The sequence below is a fragment of the Rhipicephalus microplus genome, chromosome 6 (assembly GCF_043290135.1).
Source record: "Rhipicephalus microplus isolate Deutch F79 chromosome 6, USDA_Rmic, whole genome shotgun sequence".
Classification (NCBI taxonomy): Eukaryota; Metazoa; Arthropoda; class Arachnida; order Ixodida; family Ixodidae; genus Rhipicephalus; species Rhipicephalus microplus.
In genome coordinates, this window is record NC_134705.1 from 87,453,966 (window position 1) to 87,473,738 (window position 19,773).

General features: G+C 45.8%; 1 protein-coding gene across 1 annotated transcript in view; it reads left to right on the forward strand.

The window, feature by feature from the left end:
• Positions 1 to 9,100: 9,100 nt before the first annotated feature.
• The window catches only part of LOC142765935 (uncharacterized), a 19,114-nt gene continuing 8,441 nt past the window's right edge, over positions 9,101 to 19,773 (forward strand). Inside the window, exons 1-4 of the mRNA XM_075867742.1 lie at positions 9,101 to 9,105; positions 9,948 to 10,050; positions 16,255 to 16,423; positions 17,968 to 18,043. Of these exons, the coding sequence (XP_075723857.1) occupies positions 9,101 to 9,105; positions 9,948 to 10,050; positions 16,255 to 16,423; positions 17,968 to 18,043 (353 nt within the window). The remainder of the gene's footprint in view (positions 9,106 to 9,947; positions 10,051 to 16,254; positions 16,424 to 17,967; positions 18,044 to 19,773) is intronic.

The window sequence follows — 19,773 nt, forward strand, 5'->3', positions numbered from 1 at the left end:
AGCCATAAGAGAAAGTGAAGAAGAACAAGAACAGGTTTACTCCAGGAATCGCCTAATATTTTGCTTGAACTAGTGAATTATTCGTTAGGGAACGCATGGATACCTCCATAATAGAAACTTGCCAAAATTATATTATTGCTCAAAAATGAGAATAAAGCATACATGTTGGATAACATAAGGCCAGTGGCACTGACATCAAATTTAGTGAAATTTGTTGAGAGAATCGTCAATATACAAAATAATGAACTTATTACTGCGAGGTCAATTCTAAGCCTCTGTCAAATTGGCTTCAGGGCTGGTTGTTCAATATGGGATACCCACGTTGATTTAGAAAGGCGGCTTTAATTAGCTCGGCTACATAACAAATATGCTGCTTTAGTTACCTTAGACAGCGCGAAAGCATACGATACCGTGGAGCACCGTATTTTGATAGATCGATTAGAATACCTTCATTTTCCGTCTTACATGGTAGCGTGGGTTCACAATTTTCTTGCATACAGGAAATTTTATTGTTTTAAAGATAGATTTTCATCATCTACTCGTACACAAACGAGGGGAGCACCGCAAGGCTCAGTGCTTTCCCCGGTGCTATTTAATTTACTAATGAGCACCCTTCCACGTAAACAGGATATAACAACTTATGTTTATGCAGACAATATCACGTTTTTTTTTCAATGGCAGATAACATTCAGACCTTATATGAACGGTTGCAGACTTACTTAAATATTTTGGAGAGCTAGCTCAATGGCAACTTCTTTCTACATAATACGAGCAAATGTGCCCTCCTTGTTTTCCCGCTGCAATACGCCGTACACATCTCTCTGTCTATCATGAGGATATACCACAGGTGGAATCTGTTAAATACTTTGAAGTAATTTATCACACATCGCTTAACTGGTGGCCTCATATCGAATATGTCGCCGGAAAAGGTGTGGGGGCCATTGGCATATTACGTAGGCTAAGCAACTACCGCATAGGTATGAGAAGAGACACACTGGTAGTGATACACCGCATGTACGTTCGTCCTATTTTGTAATTTGGTTATAGTACTTTTCTCTAGAGTTCCAGCTTACATGTTGCGGCCTCTAGTTTTTCTGGAAAGAGAAGCTTTGCGCTTATGCATTGGGCTGCCGAAAACAGGCGCTAACATTGTGTTGTATCTCGAATCGACGGTCCTTCTTTTTTCCTGTAGAACTCGCCGTCTGACTGTTCAGACATTCCTAAGAATTTGTGAATCATCATTACGACATTCAGAAACAGCTTTTACTTCCAACCCGGAATTATTTTGGGGTGCTAGATGGCCGTGATTTCACACCCCACAAGTTATAGTTGTGCAAAAGTTACTAGAGCCTCTATACGTACGTAAATGTGACGTCATGCCGAGTCGTGATATTTCATACACTGTGGAAATTAAATTCGACAATATTTTTTCCAATAACACAAAATTATTTCCCCATAATATTTTGGATGGTTTACTACAATATCACCTGCGCAGCATTACAACAAGCGTTATTATTGTTACAGACGCATCGCAATGTGACAAAAAGTAAGGGGTTGGTATTTGCAGCCCGATTTTAGATTGAATTTATCCTCTTCGACCACCCGATTTTATACCCGCTTTTGTCACTGAATTTCTGGCAGTAGTGCTCGCCTTACGCAAGTTTGACACAGCAATTACCTAAGCTGTCATAATAACACATTCCCTATCCCTCTGTGCGGCACTTTCTGTTGGTGCTGATAATCAAGTGACAAAGGCGTTCCATGCACTAGTGTCTGCGCATATAAAGTACGATTAGTTTGGGAGCCGGGACATAAAGGCTCATTTCTAAATGAAATAGTCGTCAATCAGCGAACTGATTCTATCGCACTGTCCATCATCCGCTTATGTGACTGCAGCTCGATTCCGCTGACGTACGCTTACGGAAGTATTTGTAGGTGCAGCACTAACAAGCTCTACCGAATATCGCTATTAATTATTTTACTGGCGAAGAGACTTTTGCCGCACTCGTAAACAAGAAGTAGCTATCATAAGGCCGCGTTGCGGGGTACAAAATCTAAATTTCTATAAACAAAAGTCTGCTCAGGCACCTTCACCACTGTGTGCGTTCTATGATGAACTTGAAACAATAGATCGTTCCTTTTTGGCCTGCAGGTGGTTTAACGCATTACGAAAAAAACCCTTTTAGGAATACCTTTACGTGGTATTGATATGGACTTCTCTGTACTTGTCATTTCGTCTTTTAGAGCTTCCATTTCTAGGTTCTCTAACGCGACAGTTTGCGCGGCCATCCGGAACTATATTGAGGAAACTAATAGGTTGACAAATTCATCTGTTTCATTACTCTAACGTGTCTACAAAACTATGTACGTATAAAAATTAGATTACTGCTCTATTATGAGAATAAATTTGTTTCTTTATTGAAATAATTGTATGCATTAGATCAAGCACCCCACTTTCCTAAAATATCGGTAATCTTTTTATTATTTCTTCATTATTCTAAATCTGAACAATAATTTTTAAAACCACTCGATTCTTGGCGGCGATCCCCCATAGTGGGTATGCGCCAAGATCAATAGGTGAACAATAACAAGAACAAGGACAGGTTTAATGAGCTGCGCGCTGTCGGTGACGCCATCGCAGACCGTCTAGCGTGTCTTCACCGTTCGTTTGTCTCCCCCTGCGCCCCACGTTTGGCGTCGGTGCAGCATTCCACCATGGTTCGCTGGTTTCCAGTCGTGAGCCTGATGCTGGGTGCCGCAATACGAGGTACGCCCCTCACCATCCCAGCTATTTGAATAAAAAAAAAGAAGCAATGGCGTTCCGCGAGTGCTTTGTATAGGAAGAATGTGGACTTAAGCTTGTCGGTATATATGGTTGCGTTGGAGGAAAGGACTTAAGAAAACAGGACATGTATCTTAATCTAGTCTATTTTACTTGTACTGTTTTCACTAATGAAACGTCGTACAAATTGTTCAAAAGTACTGTCGTGGTGCGTGAAGACGCTTTTTTGGTGACAGGGTCGTGTGAATACCCTTCGATTACTGGTAGAATTGCCGAAGCACTCTAAAAAATTTTTATGAGCTTGAACGCATCGCGAGCGTTATGCATGATCTACAGCGAAAAAATTACAGGCAGTTCTACGCCGAAAAACCTCGGGCAGCGAAGCTGCCACCTCTTTCCGTCTGATGTTGAATTTCCTGTCTTACTTCGCGAGTATCCTTCGATCACCTTCATTGCCATGTGATTGCTGTACATTTGTTGCTATATGTAGTGTCGCTCTCCGTTACTTCATGTTAATCTATGTTGCCAAAGTGAATGGTTTGGAAGGGCGTAGTTTGCCTTTGATTGTTCCCTTCTGACTGACCTTACGTCCCTTCTCTTCTGCGCACCATGTCTTATTGGTTATCACAACCTCTCTTCGCTCCAAGCGAGCCTACAACGAAGCCCTTCACCTCTTCCTCTTCGAGCAAGCATATGTGTCTCTCGCCACTATCAGCAAGGCGTTGCGTTTTCCGCCGAGCTTCGATATAACGCCCTTTGGGTCTCCACTGTCCAGACTAGGAAACGCCAGTGCCGCCAATGCCAACGCCAGCGCAAGGTCGACACGACAGTTATGCTGTAAAAGCTGCAAACAGGAAGCATAAATAGACAAAGACAGATTGAATTAATGGCTTCTTGTCTGACTGATTGTCAAATTCATCGATTGATTGATTGTCTGAGTGAATAATTGATTGATATATACGTAGTTCCACTCACAACATTGTTCACTAGGTCAAAACTGATTGATCTTTGGCAGTAGTCGCAAGCGAGTACTACGGCAAGAAGGTCGGGCCCCTCGAGACGCTCCAACACGGTGTTGCTGGCAACGTGTTCGCCGCCACTGAGTTTGCTGTCATCATTTCAGAATTCACCTACGACGGTAGGGGCCCCGGTAAGTGCACTGTCGTATTTCGGGCGAAACGAGCTGTTCTTTACGCAGTGGCGTTCGAAGTCTATAGTTGCAGGTATAGTTTATTTGTCGATCAAAGGCATCTTAGCGGCTAGGTGTACGTCGTCCGCACCCAACTGTGAGAGCGAGGCCTGACAAGAGAGAGGGCATGTGTAAAATATTAGTGTTTGAGAGAGAAGCTTAGTGTAGTGAGCTCAGCCTTGTAGAGCAGGGGTGGGTAACCTTCTGAAATAGAGGGCCGAGTTGCATGAAGCCGAGGCAGCAAGGAGCGGAAGGCTAATCGGGATGGGGGAGGAATAGTTTCAGGATATTAATGTGAAGAATTCGCAAATTTATAAAATTAGCGATTCGACAATAATATACCAAACTGGCTGAGCTTTACCCAAATTTTCAGCATGAAGATGAGGGACAATGCCAACAGGAAGCAAGCTTCTTTGTTCGTGTCCGAACCCATTTGAGGTCAAAAGTGCCAGTAATGTCAGCCTCCAAATTGTAGGTGAGAAGAGGAGGTTGGGGGTGTGTATGACGTACGCGGAGGGCCATTTGGAGATGGTTGAAGCGCGAGCCACATAGTAATATTTGGCTACAGATCCGATGTGCGATGCCCTTACGCGGCGTACCACGATTCAGGACTCGTGGGGCAAACAAGTGATAAGCGCGCACGCTACGCTAACATCTGGCGTCTCGGCATCGGCACTCGAAAGACTTTGTATCCTCTTGATTGCGCAGAAAACAAATAATCTTCTACTGCTGCGCTTTTCTGTTTAGAAATATTGTCAACAAAGCTATACTTTCGTGAGTGACAAACATCTCAACAGCCCGTGTTCCCTCACTGAGGTGAGGGTAGGCCAAACAAGGCAGACGTTGTGGCTAGCGCCATTCGCGATCAAATGCGAACTCAGTGACGAGCACTCATTTTCGCCATCGCGATAAATATTTGTACTTATCTTTGATGCTTTACATGTACAATCGGTTTTCTCGACGCCTTCGATGTGGAGAGCAGATGTGAAGAGCAAAAGTGGAAGCGAAGCGAGCCAGTTGGCCGGATGGCACTGTTTACCTAACAAATGGTTGTCCATCACAGCTCAATATCTTGTAAGTGGTTCGAAAACGGGTGTCGCAAAAATGGCTCCGGCTGTTTCATGTCATGAAGAAATTTTAGCCAATGTTTTTCGTACCACCGTTAATGGCGATATCCCCGACTTCTAGGGTGATCGCAGCTATCGAAGATATAAGAAATGGACCAGTCACACGGGTGCCACCAGCGGCGTGACGTTACTCGCCTCCCGCGCTTCCAGTGGCTGCGGCCGTAAGAACGACGCAGCAGCGGCTCCATTCAGCTTGTTGGTTGTCTACGCGTCATGCGAGTCGTCTTCGCGTGACCTGTTGAATGTCTGTAGGATGAGGCTGTTGGTGCGAACAGCCCATCAGGCTGATCTCATCCACTTCGCACCATGTCTCCAGCCCTTGATACCGCCCCGCGGGCCGCATTCGTGCCCCGGGTTCCAGGTTGCCGATTCCTGATGTATAGAGAGGGTATAGCCACGTGGAGAGGATAAAGCGTGCATGAGAGGAAAAGAGAGCAAGAGCGCAATGGACTGTGCCAGGGAAAGCAGACGACCAATAACAGGCACACAGCTGGGGCTGTTTGAGAGAGCAGGATGACCATGCCGAGCATTGCCGAAAGCTGCGGAAAGGCGCATCGATACTCCTAGCTCTGTCAATCAGCCATTACGAAGTTGAGACAATTGAAGCCGCGCGTAAATTTTGTTAAACAAAGCGCATCGCCCATGACACTCGACGAACGTTTCCTGCTGCATCTCAAGCTCCCAGACATTCATCGGATCAACATCGCTTGATGTTTAACTTGACCCCGAGATGGTCCTTATGATTTTATTATTGCGATAGCAATTATATGGACACTCTCGGCTGGATTTTTTCGCCTGTGTCGTCGTTGACATCGACCTCATTATCACACAGTATATGTATACGTATCTATATATATGTAAAGGAAAAAAAGAAAAAAAATAATCCTGGAAGAGACTATATTGAGACGAAGTAGCCTGCAACCCGCGTTTTCGTATCAACAGTGGAGCACTGTAGTTGCTGTAGAACCATACGTTCCAGCAATACTATATTGTTGCTCAAACACAACAAAAAACACAACAGTGCTGTAGCGCTGTTGCATTTCGCTAAACTGAATGTGTTTTTTAATGAAGTCACCTTGTACTCAACAGAATCGCCCCCTACGTTAAGTTTTCTCCGCTATATTGACGATTTGACCTTTCACAGATGCGCATTTCTGGGCTGACATCAAAGGCGAATTGTACGCGACCGGAGATCAGTTGCCTGATGAAAGTGGAGGGTGAGTACAGGCCACGGGCAGTTTCATGGGTTACGTCGTACAAAATTTAACGATGAAATATTGGCGAGTTGATCTCACTGGCATCACTTGCAGTACTGGTCTGGTTACATTGACGAAGCACTGAAAGATTGAACAATAGTACACGTGGTCATAGAGGACTTGGTGCCGCTCGCTACCTGTCATATTTAAGTGTATGAAATATTCGCACAACTACATTTTCAGCAGTAGTAAGACAAAAAAAAACTCACAAAATCTGTTATGTATTCGCATCAATAAACTCGAAGGCGAAAGTCCTCTTCTTTTTCAATGTAAGTCAATGTAATAAACCCTTAGTGTCTAAGAAAGTTTTCAGCTACTGACGTGAGGCTGCAGTGCCTCCAAGATTGGAGGCATTTTATAGTTTCTGATCCTGGCTTTGTTCTGCGTTACCTCCGAGCTCGGTTCACGTTTGGCCAAATGATATCATGTGATGACGTCCCTGTCACGTAACGTTATAAGACGATACATTGAGGTCATGAAGATAGCCATCTGCGACGTCATGCTGAAGTCATATGATTACGTTCACTTTTTTCTCTGTTGGTGACGCCACAGCAGGAATTTTAGTGTCATTTGTGCTGACACCTCTAATAAGAGCAGCCGCTAAATTTTAGCATATAATGAAGCGTGTGAGGCTTTCACCTTAATCAATAAGCGAAAAAAACGGGACTGATTGATCTCAAATGAGCCGGTATAACACGAAAGTGGAACGCGTATTCCCAGAGGTAGTTGAGCTTTTGTTGTACAATGTATCGCAACAAAATTGAAGGAATGTATGCTATAGCAAGAAGTTGTATTGTCGTAGGTTCGACTCCCGGTGACAGAATTATTTCTTCTGGTTTGTTCTTTGATATCTTTTAGTACATATTTTACAACGTCGATTGCATGACAGAAACACGTCAGTGCACCAGTGGTGGAACCTGTCGTGATACAACTTACTGTTGAAATGTGATAGATTCCACATTTTGAGGGTGTATGATCAGTGCTACGTCCTCTTGTCTTAGCTTAAGAGCTACTGCGAACAAGAAGTGCCCAATTCGTCTACGCAGTGTGTAAGCACGTGGACACAGACGTGACAAGACAAAGAGCAGCTTGGCATCGAATTCGAGTTGTGAACGTGACTGTCAATGTTCACACCACTGTACACAGCATGCCGCCACACATTTACTACTACACCGCCACCGAGGCGTACATTATTTGACATTCGCTAGCCCAAAAAATTGACAGATCCCACGTAAAGTGAGAATCGACGATATGCAAAGCACGAATGAGAAAGATGGATGCATCATTTTGAAATCAACACAGCCTCACGAGGTGAACGTAAATTATGCCGTGCATTACTTAAATTTCGTGATTATCATGTTCGAGCTTGGCATTTGTGTTCGTCGTCCTCACGTCTCGTAATACCAAATTTGGTATATGTGAAGGTAGCAAAACGGCAGTGACCACGCTGTGAGCGTACCATGTAGTGATGTTTTACATGACATGCTTGTAATGAATATCTTGTTCGCGCCAGTGATATAGCTTCGTCATCTATTCACGTCACGTAATACCAGATTTTATATACGTGAAGCTAGCGAAATGATCGCGAGTGCATCATGAGCGTAGGATGCAGTCATCTTTTCTATATGACACGCATTTTATGATTTCCACGTTAGGGCCTGTCACTTATTTTCGCCATGCAGTCATGTCATACGATACAAGCTGTACAATATGTAATATGAACAAAACTACCGCAAAAGTAACAACACCATAACATGTAAATCATGACATTATTGACATAGAAGTGATAATGTTCATGTTGTGACTACTAACCTACGCTTGTATAATGCGTTCGATTCTCTAACCACTCAGCTACCACAGCGGCCTAATCTACGCTTGTAATACAGTCATGTTATGCCATACCAATTTCGGTATTGACCCCATTATCGCAATGGCCAGGAGAGCTAAAAGGCATAGGCGGCTAAATAGACAGATAGATAGATAGATAGATAGATAGATAGATAGATAGATAGATAGATAAGTAGGTAGGTAGGTAGGTAGGTAGGTAGGTAGGTAGGTAGGTAGGTAGGTAGGTAGGTAGGTAGGTAGGTAGGTAGATAGATAGATAGATAGATAGATAGATAGATAGATAGATAGATAGATAGATAGATAGATAGATAGATAGATAGATAGATAGATGTGGTCGAAGCCACCGAAGTTCGCTAAGAAATTCTTCGCATATAAAACGTTGCAAGACCCGTGACACGTTTGCATTAAATCTTCATCAGTAGGTTTCAGTGCAATGCCCAGTAAAAGTAAGCTAGCTTACAATGACCAAGTCAACACCGATGCCGTTACCGTGGCTTCACTTCTAAACAGAAATGCAATGTTGAGAATGTACTTTTCCAGCGACAGTATAAATCGCCTTAGGTCTAAACATGAAGGCCCTAAGGCATTTTATATTTCTTCGTTGCTTGTATGTGTTTGAGTTAAATAACTCCGGGTGGCAGAAATATCCGGAACCCCCCCATTACGGCGCCTCTCATAATCATATGGTGGTTTTGGGACGGTAAACCCCACATATCAATCAATCAATCAATCAATCAATCAATCAATGAATCAATCAATCAATCAATCAATCAATCGATCGATCGATCGATCAATCAATCAATCAATCAATAGTTGCTTGTTTGTTATGCCCCTAGGTGTTCGTGTGTTCTGGAAGGTCATGCAGGTGGCCGCTAATACGCTATCTGTCTTTTTATCCATGCTGTGAGCGCAGGCACACTTACCCTAACGCGAAAGTCGCAGAAAGTCTCTTCTTCACGGATGCTCTGCTTTTGGCAATAGACACTTTTAGTTGGGCCTACGTAACGAGCCTACGTACGTGGCACGATACGTTGCGTACGCTGCATGCGAAGCACTCAACGACATCTTCAGTTCACCGTATTGACCGTACCGACATGCGTTCGGTTCAACTTGACGTATGTTCTTAGAAATAAAACAGCTTTTGGTAGCTTTTTAGCCCCCTCGTGCGGTAACAGGACAACAACGTCCCTCAAAGTAAATATACTCGGTTTGGGCCGGCTTTGTTGCTCTCTGCGTTCGACGCCGTCGCTGCTGTTTCGCTATCTGGCTCCTCTATCAATCCAGATATCGCGAGAGTGTCACGCCACTCACGCTTCGCCTCGTCATATTAACACACGCCGCATTTCTTTTTTTCTTTTTTTCTGGCGTACGTGCACATCTCTGGAATGGACGCGTTACGTACTGCCCATGCGCAGTCCTCTCCCGTGGCAGTGCTGCGTACGAAGGCTCGTTACGCACACCCATCTAAAAGTGTCTAATATTGGCTATCACAGCACCTTCAGAGCGCGCGTGGTTAGCCGCGTTAATTTGTACCTTCGAGTACGTTTCTTGTGTAATTTGTGCATGAGCAACGCGGTGGACATTTCGCTCTGCTTGTCATTTTTCACGTGACATTCCGATTTGTTGCTATCGCATTCGATGCTTCGTCTTTGAGGCAAAGCTGCGACTTTTCCCACACTTGAACTAAGTTTCAAATTCCACAGCGGGATCTGATGTGTGTGATTATATAATCATAATTTTCGCAGCACTAAGGTACTCGGGTCCTTCAGGAAGGATATCGTGTACGTGGAACTTCTCAAGAGCATCACGACGTACAAGTCTTTCGGTGTTTTCTGCAAGAAGTTTGAAGTAAGTCGACGGTGTCCGATGTGGTTAGTGAGATGACGAGTGGACGCTTTTTTGTTACATCGAAGCTGTATCAGTGTTGGTTCTGGCATATCGCACCTGTGGGCAAAATACACGTAGGACAATAATTCATAGTGTTCTTTGTTGCCTTCCCAATGGTTACCCTGGCCACAGGCTCACTTCGCCAATGGCGATGCCTCCTTCACAAATGTTGCAATGCTTGGCAGTGGCTCTACAGTTGACAGACGCTACCGAGCTAACAAACAAATGATCATCACTAAAGTGGCTTTCCCAAAAGCAACTCACTTTCGTGAAGAAGCCCCGAACAAGTGCAGATTTAATGAATTTTGTGCTTCTCAATAATCGTTTAATTGTTTCGATGAAGTGTCACTCATGCACATAAGAGGAGATGGAAAAATCCCCATAATTGTTTGTACCACGAAAATATGTTCAACTATGACCGAAAGCAACCATTTAGTTTTCAAAATTGCCTCTGGGGTATTTAGTCATAATACACGTTCGGTTGAAATATTGTTTGCCAGAACATAATCGACGTTACCTGTCGATTCCCTTAATGTATGTTTGACATCAACATTCAACTACTCGATGTCATCGACAAATGCGCTAATAGTGAACAACAAACGTGCTCTCAGTGAACGTGATTATCAATAAAATAACTACATTTTCTGGAAGACTGCAAATAAGCCCAAAAATGAAATTCCTGAATCTTGCACTACTATGCTCCTGTGACGCGGACTCACTATTCTCAATTACGAAGAACCTCGCTTAACTATTATATTTTAACCACAAAACTTAGTGTGTAGTCACTCGCTGCATGGCCCAAAGTAATACCATTGCACGTGAAGCAATTAGTCAGGTGACACTCAGTTGAACGGTTAAAAATATAAACCATAAGTGAGGTTCATCGTAACGGAGGTTAGCGCACCCGTGTCCAAGGCTTGGATCAGCAAAACTGTATCATTCCAAAGGGTGATTTGCTTGCTTCAAAGTCGTTTCTAGGCCATAGGGAGGAAGTGCTGGTTGTTTCTACGCTGATTCTCAGCACAGAAAGGTTACAGTTAAAGCACAAACAGTCCCAGACACGACACTTCCATTTCATGGCGTAGGCCTTTCAAAGCTTCGGGGTGTTCTTGCCGCCACCGCTGTCTTACCCGTTCCCTATATTGTATACTCATTGTACGTATTCGAAGTGATGGTTTCACCACCATTGCATCGCAGCCATTTGTTCGGCCAACCGTCGCTTTCTTCCTTTTAGCGGCAGTTATGTGTTGGGATATTTACCCAATTTTCGCAGCACATACCTACTTAGGACGATCATAGTCCTTTTAAAAACGATAGTCCTTCTTGGGGTAGTTCAACGCAAAAATTTTGGTCTGTCTATCTGTCGGTACATGCCGTTGTCAGATATGAAGGAGGCGCTTTGTCTTGGAGTCTCACGTTACTCATCAACCCATCATCATCTATACGTCTGTCCCGGCATGTCCTCCCCCCCCCCCCCTGTTCGTGTCAGGTGGTCCCCTTGCCCATACCCTGGCAAGGGGACCACCGCTCGGCGCCAGGCGTCAAACAGACGCGGCCTGCCTCCCAGCGTACAAGCCAGGGAGACCCAACATAGGGGCTACCCTTCGGTGTGGTAATTCATTCACAACACACAAAGCGGACATACCCTGGCAATGTGGGCTAACGCAGCGCGTGGGGCGCGCTGCGCTCATGGCCCGTCTCCTCACCGCCTCCTCACCTCACAGGCCCAGCAAGACACAATTCGTCCCTTGGGGACTACAGGACTACTGTTTGGTGCAGAAGCGAATGCCGCTGCACACATACCCAACGTACCCTGGTGAACCAGCACGGCTAAAAGCCGGCTTGGCCCTTCACGAGGAAGGGAGCCACCCTCCGTCTCGGCGAGTAGAGTCCTCGAGCACAGAGAAGGGACCAACACAGACCTAGCGGGTAAAGCCCGACAAGGCGACAGTATCACCGTAGCGCATGCGAAAACCAGGCGAACAGCCACATGGGCTAAACTCAGGGGCGACCACCTCACTAGGCCGAGTCGTGGAAGTGTGAGGAGTGCAATATTTAAAGAAATTGATGGTTACCTGCCCTCCTGACTCCCTGAAAATCACTGTCGGACGGGGCCACGTTTCGTAGAACTTCTTTGCACATAGGCGCTGCCACTCTCGATGGAAGACGAACCGCACCTCCTTCCGTACTTTTGCAAGTACTTCGTGAAGCCCGGGTCGTCTTCCATCGAAGACGGCACAGCACCGTGCTACCCACACTTGGTAGGAGCACTCGACGAGCAGAAGCACGTACTGCTTAACCGCTCGTCCTGACAGGAGATGCAGAAAATGAACGGTGTCGAAAGGAACACCAAGGTGACAAACAAGCCAGCTATCCTTCGACGGAGGGCGGCTGGTAGTGCACACTGAGAGAAAATGTGAACCAGGTCTTCCCTACTGCTGCAGAAGGGGCACATTCGTCATGTGGAAATTTTGGTGAGGGGCCTGAACGTGATTGGGCAGGCGCTCTCTGGCAAGGCGGTACATGAATGTAGTGCGCTTGGTGTCCAGAAAGCTGGCAGTAATGAACTGCCAGTTAGGACTATTGTTGGAGACGTCATATTCGTTACAGTGTGTAGGGAACTCTCGATTGAGTCTATCGTTTAGCTCGTGGAGTTCGATCGAAGCCAGATCTATCTCACGGTCAACCTCTTGGAGATGGGCCAAAGTAGAAGTGGCCCCTGCATAGAAGGCAGGAGGCGTTCCTGCCTGCGGCACGAGTTCGAAAATGCCCCTGGTGATAACAGCCTCAGCCAAGTGCTCAGGAAATGCGACGCAAAGCTTCGAGTGAGGAGCTATCCGAATCGAGAGCTACCCGTGTCCATCTAACGTGTAGCGCCGTAGTCACAACGCAGAGGTCAGGAATACTGAGTCCTCCTTCATCCCTGCGCAACTTGAGCACGAGGCGCGGCAACCACGCCGATGTACGACCCCAAAGAAAACCGAAAAGTTTCTTTTCCAAGAGAATCTTGGTATAAGGACTTACCGGCATAACTGAACCTACATACGTGAGAAAACAAAACAACAGCGATCGGATTATCATGGCCCTAGCTGAAAGTGGAAAAGACAAGGCACCGAGTTCCCGAATCCTGTCGGTCAGCTTTTCCCTAGCTAACCGCCAATTTTCGGTAGTCAAGCCATCCGGTTAGAAATAAAAACCCAATATGCGAAGGCGCTCCTTTATGGTGTTGTGACTCCGGGTCCTGCCGGTCTCGTTTTCGGTAGCTGGCCCCGTCGCAGGATCCATCGTCCAACAATTCAGCGAGAAGAAGCGCCCGAACGAACAACAGAGATTTATTTACATGTGGAGAAGTGGTCAACTGACCCAAAGAGAGAAGAGTGCGAGTGATACAAAACGTCTTCGGCATTTTATAGCGCCACGTTGTTGACACTGGGCGCCTTGTCCGCATCGTCAGCCAATACGGTGTCGCCGGCACCTCGGCCACGAGGGAGGGGAAAACACCTCTCACAACACAAGGAGTGGCCCAACCCAACACGAGGTCCATATATGGTCCCGGCGCCCCAAAATGTTACCAAATATGGTCACGAACGCACAGCAGACCCCGTAGCTCTCCCGGCGAGGAGGAACCCGAATGGGGAGGTGGGGTGGACGACACCGTCAGGTCAAGAACCGGTTCTCCCCCAAACACTTCCTGCTTGGCTCCCCAGGGCCGGTCGTAACAATGGAGAGGCCGTGCACAGAACATGGGCCGGAGGGAGCGCAGTTCAGACACATGACTGCGCGCTTCGACTTATTTATCTGCGCATCGCTCACCAAGCAATACCCCTTCATAACGTCCAAGACGGTGCAAACAGTTGCCTCGTCCAGGACGACAAAGGAGAGGTCGTCTGCATAGGCAAACATTGCCACCGGGGGCAACTTGGTCGAAGAGGAAATCTACCAATGCTGATGTCTTCAGAAAGCCTCTGCAAAAGCGGCTCAAATGCGAGCACGTAGAGAGCAGGCGAAAGTGGATCGCCCTGTCTGACTCCACGGCACACACCGAAAGACTCCAAGACGCGATCTTGTATGACAACAGCAGAACTAAGACGAAAGTATAGAGCCCTGACCATGCTGATGAACTTGGCATTGAAGTCCGCCTGCTTTAAAACTTTAAAGAGGTACTTATGACTGATAATATCGAACGCCTTTTTCTTGATTGATTCCACAAAAGTTGCGTGAATTCGACCATTCTATAAAATCCCTAATAGCAAAACCGTGAAGTTGGCACGATCGATCTTTGACACAACACGCCTAGTACGGACCCAAAACTGTAATAAGTACTGGAGTGAGTCGGACGGACATGCACTTAGCTATGAGCTTGAAGTCACAGTTTAGAAGGGTGCTAGGCCGCCAGGCTCTCAGGTCAGTGCGTCTCGTCTCATCCTTGCACAGGAGAGTGAGCCACCCCACTCTTTGAGTTGCTGACAGAGTCCCCTCACGGAAAATACTGCTACTGGTAAAAGGATCGAGACTCTCTAACGCAGGGCTTCAAGAATACCATTCACCGATTTTGTCGTGCAGCACATCAGATAAACGTTTTGATCACTCTCTCCACACGCACAACTCTCGTCTTTCGACGACACTTGCAGTGAAACAAGCAGATACGGGGCCTTTTTTTTTATTTGGCTCGAGGTGAACGGGGAATGGTTTGCTAAAGAGCTTCGCTGTTACAAATGCCAGAAGCAACTGATAGTGCCTTAAGCGTATCGGTGATAAGACAAGCCCAACTCTCCTTACAGTAAACAGAACTGGCAACTCTGGGCACTCAACACTGAGGGTCGCGCCCCTCTTCGTGTCGTGACGTAGAGGTAGCGGTAGCGTTTTCATCACTAGTCGCCTGTTGGACTAATAGAACAGAGGCGTGTGGTTCACTCAGAAGAAGAATAGCGGCAGCTGAAAGGGGTACTAAAGAGAAACAAACAATGACTCAGTTTAGATTGACAAACGACACTCTGAGAACTGCGATGCCACAAGTTGAACTATCAGAAGTCCATTATTGGACGAGAAAATGACGGCTGAAGTTTCATTTTTTAGGTCTCACCCCGAAATCTCCGTCCGTGATGCAGGAAATTACAAAATATATTTTCCAAATTTTTGCGACATTAACACGATTAATGTTTCTGAATTTTCGTATGCTATAGTCCCTTGCCTCAACAGATTGCAATGCACTTCATTTTATTATACTATATGCAACGTAGGACCCAGTAGACGCCTTAAAAATTTGTGACGACACGGTGTTTCGTGCGGGAATCTCAAGGTGGCGTCTTCCAGCCGCATTTTTTTTAACACGTTTTTTCGCTAGCCGAGAGTTCTGTCGCGGCAAGAGCGGTGTTGTCGCGACTGTGAAATTGTTCTTTACTAATACGCGACAAATGGCTTTGCAATTTGGTGTCCATTGAAGAAGCGCTAATGAGCACATAAGTGCCAAAGGGTCCGAAAACGACGGGAATCGGCTGCCGCTGGCCTCATCGGCTTGTTGAAGGACTGTCAATTTTTCGGAATCATAGGCATTCTTTTCTCGCCACGCTTGGGCCACCCTTGTGCTTTGTGAATGCTTAGTGAACCGGTTTCCGGGGGCGGGTGGGGGGATTTGCCAAATATTTTTTGCACATATGTTCTACAGGAGTTTTGCAGGTGAGGTGTTATGGTCGAGGAGTGAGAAAGGAGAGATAACGACTATATAGTAAGAGGGAAAGACAAAGAAGAAAGGGACAGATAAAAACAGAAGAACAAAGAAATCGAGTGTCTAAAAAAATAGACAGAGAAACAAATAGATATAGCAAAAATAGAATGACACAGACTGAAAATGACACCTAAAAAAAGAGAGCAAGTACAACATAGTACAGTATAGTATTGTATATAGCAAAGGTTACTTGCAAACCAATCCACAACTTTTTTATCGGAATTTCCTGCCCATATTTTAAATTATTTTGGGAGATGGGTAAATAAACTTGCCTAACCAAGTGGTTAAACAACGCCAAAAATTGTGTGAATTACTTCGTACAATACTCAGCAACCTGCATTTGGTTGTTTTGTCGTAGAGGGCATCGGCGTGTCATTGAGCTCCGCGTACCCTGTATGTACAGCTCGGTCGCTAAGCATTCCTCCTCTGCATCCGTACAGGCTGATTTCGGCCACGTGCAAATTCCGACCGGCTACAAACCTCCGGTGGAAGAGAGCCTCGGCAAGCTGGCCTCCAAGCAGCCGAACACCATGGCCAGCGACGTCATCCTCAAGACCAGTGCCTCCGCAACGCTCAAGGAGTTTGAGTACGACGGTAGCTGCCCCAACGGTGAGTACGGCGCCTCGCTGAGAAAGCGAGCTTAAGCGAATGGTAGAAGCTTTATGGGAGAAGCTCCTTTAGGCCGAGACTTTTCTGTTGGCGATGTTGCCATGAGGAGCTGTAGCCATCATGAAGATGACGTCATGGCTACATGACGTTGTCGTCATGACTCTGACGATGATCATTGCCGGCAACGACTGACTTGTGCGGTATATGACGTATCGCTATGCTCTACTATGCATTTCGTACGAATGGGAACAACCGAGAAGCACCAGGGCAACGTGTACAGACATCGTCATTGCCAACTTCAGGCTGGATCTGATACCATAAAGCAGTAATAACGAAGACAAAACGAAATTCACAGCTCAACACAACATACCAGTTATGACCAATAAACACTGTATACACCAGTTTGTCACTCATATATAGCGTGAGTGGTCATTGCCACGGGGTATTAACGGTAACACCAAACGATCGTACCGCTTAGCACACTCATCATTATACACTCCTTGAATATGCCGTGTATTTTAAGAAAGAAATGTTGGCAGCATTGAAAGCTTAACTATAACGCAAACAAATATCGGTTACTGCAGCCGCTATAAGGGCAAAAAATCACCCGATACGAGGTGTTGTATGCATGGACTGTATTTCTGTATAAAACTCCATAGAATGCGTGAAACCTGCGCTGGATATTACAAAAAAAGCATCCGTTTTGCTTGAGTGGCAAAGATTTGAATAGAGATGAAATGCATGGCACGCATTCCAAAGTGAGCTTCGTATCCTTTTATTGGACGGGCAGTGTACACCAGCAAATATCCGCTTGAAGACCAACTCCGGCGATTTTTTTACCATGCCGGGGTAACGATGCTACCACGTTTCTGAGACACTCTTGTCACGCGCCCGAAAGCTGATATGCTCAACAATTTGGAAAATAATTTTTAATTATCAAATAACCGCAATACCACAAACGAAACCTAAGCGAATGCGCTGGTAGTTATGACGCAATACTTTGCCAGAACCGTGGCCTCCATGATGGAGGGCGAGTGGCGGGTTTTCGTCCGGCTGTCCCAATTGCACGGAGAGAGCGTGTTTTCATAGGTGGGCGTGGCCAGCTTTTTTCTCCGCACCGCGGCGCTGCTTTTTACAGTTGAAAAAGCTACAGATAGATAGGTAGCTCTAGGGTCAAAATCGCCGAAGTGCGCTACCAACTGCTTTTCATTTCAAATTCTGAATCTGAATGGGGATCGAACCTGAGTAGTTTGCATGGCAAGTGGGTGTTCTTGCACACAACCATGTGTCTGCTAGTGAACACTGCAAAAAATAACTTGGTTTGCTCGGAAATGTAGTGAAAGTAACTTCTATGCTTTACAAACACACTGTGTCTGTATACATGCTTCACAATACAACATGGCATATGGCAGTAATAATGCGTGGTTCAAGCATACGTTGCTAATATTCATTTACTAAGTGTTTGAAGTACGCACTAGGGACATGATATGTTTAGTGTGTTCAACTCTATAAGGCTAAGCTTAAGGATCCCTCCTTTTTTGCAGCTGCTTTCTTCGTGGCAGCCCCAAGTATAAGCGCAAAGCTGGAAGAGATGGTACACCTCCTCTACGGCCCAAACAAGTACGTCAACTCTGTGAAACTGTCCATGAGACGAGATTGTTACGTGCCAAGTCATATAACGTAACAGGGTTCTAATAAGTAAAGATTCAGTGTAGGTAATCGCTAACGAGATAGAGATGTGCGTCATAATATCAAAACATTGGATCAACGTTTCAAAAACTTTGTGTTACAGCTTTTATATAGTGCTATTGCGGAAGTAGATCCGTCACACTTGCAGCTGTAACTACTCGTTTAATCAATTCTGGCCGCCCTGGCACTCAGTGTATGAAGGTTTGGGTCGCTAAGCTCGTGCAAACAAAAGAGAGCGTTCAAGTAATGTAATCGGTGTCTCGTGAGGGCCCACGCATAAGCGTGCGCGAAAGGAAGGGAGCCTCCCCAACCCCATAACCACGCAACTTATCCGGGAAAGCGCCGTGTCTGACCCATGAATTGATTTTATCGGAACTGTCCCGTCAGTTTTTGTGGCGCTTGGTTACGGCCACGCTGCTTAAGTGTGTATCGTTTGCGAGGAATGGCTTACCGCCCCTCCAAGAATCTCGAGGGGCTAGTTCCTATTATATAAGCGGATTTGGACTTATTTTTGCGCCGAGTCAAGAGTTTTCCAGTCGCTTGTCGTGTATTTTTGGACTGCCTTGCATATATACTTATTTTAGTGACCATCCAGTTCACCCACGAGCGTTTGTCATTTACTTATAGCGTGATTGTCGATGGCTTCCATAGTTGAATGCTGGAGTCAAACATACATCGGGTGAACCAACAGGCAATGTTAAAGGAGCAATGACACCAAATTTCAAAATAGAGATGTGGCGTCCATTTGATTACTTGGTACGCATGAGTTTTTTTAGCGAAGTGTGAATCGCGTCTATTAAGCAGAATTTATTCTATTTTGAAGGCAAAGAGAGTCGAATGCTCACCGGCGTGATCCAGGCCACGAGACATCGACAGTATTTTCACGAGTTCATCAAAGGCCACGTCTCCAGCACCGAGTGATGATGAGCAAGCAGCAATAACGTGGACAATTTCAGCGTTATCATTGTGGTGCCTACATGTGGTACCATCTGGCGGCGACGCCTGGCTGCCTAGCAACGGCTTCACTTGCTTTGTTTTGCTTGCTTGCTGCAGTGAGTTCTTGTGAATTCTGCGTTTTCGTTGTGCCGCTTCGGGTGACTTGTAGCGAATATAATTATTTGAAGCTATGGCAATAAGTAACACGCTTAGCAGCGTTCTTATATGTCTTGCAAGCCAGCGTGGACAATGCGTGCGTCTCCAGCTGCCTCATCGCTCCTCGGTTCGGCGTCGATTTCAGAGTCGCTTCTCAGAAGAGGACCAAACCCTAAAATTATTCGCCACGCCGCAAACTACCGCGACTCCATATTCCTCAGTGTCTTTATCGTCGCTTGCGGATGTTGATGACGCTGACGACGGCAATAGGGGTGGTGATGACATGCCTATACACGTGGGCGCCGAGCAGACGAAACGACAACTGAGGATTGCATCACCATTTCATGTGGCCACGTGATCAGAGGAAGGGAAGGACTGCGGGAGGTGACCGCTTAGTAGCGCTGATAACGCTGAAAATTGGCGGAATTTGAGCCATTTTGAATCGGGTTTGGTACTGCTCATACTAAACAATATTACATTTATTATTTCGTCCCTCTGTTGCATCATTAGTATTGTATCGTTACTAGGTGATTGATAACTACGCGTTCACGCAAGAAAATGCGACATGC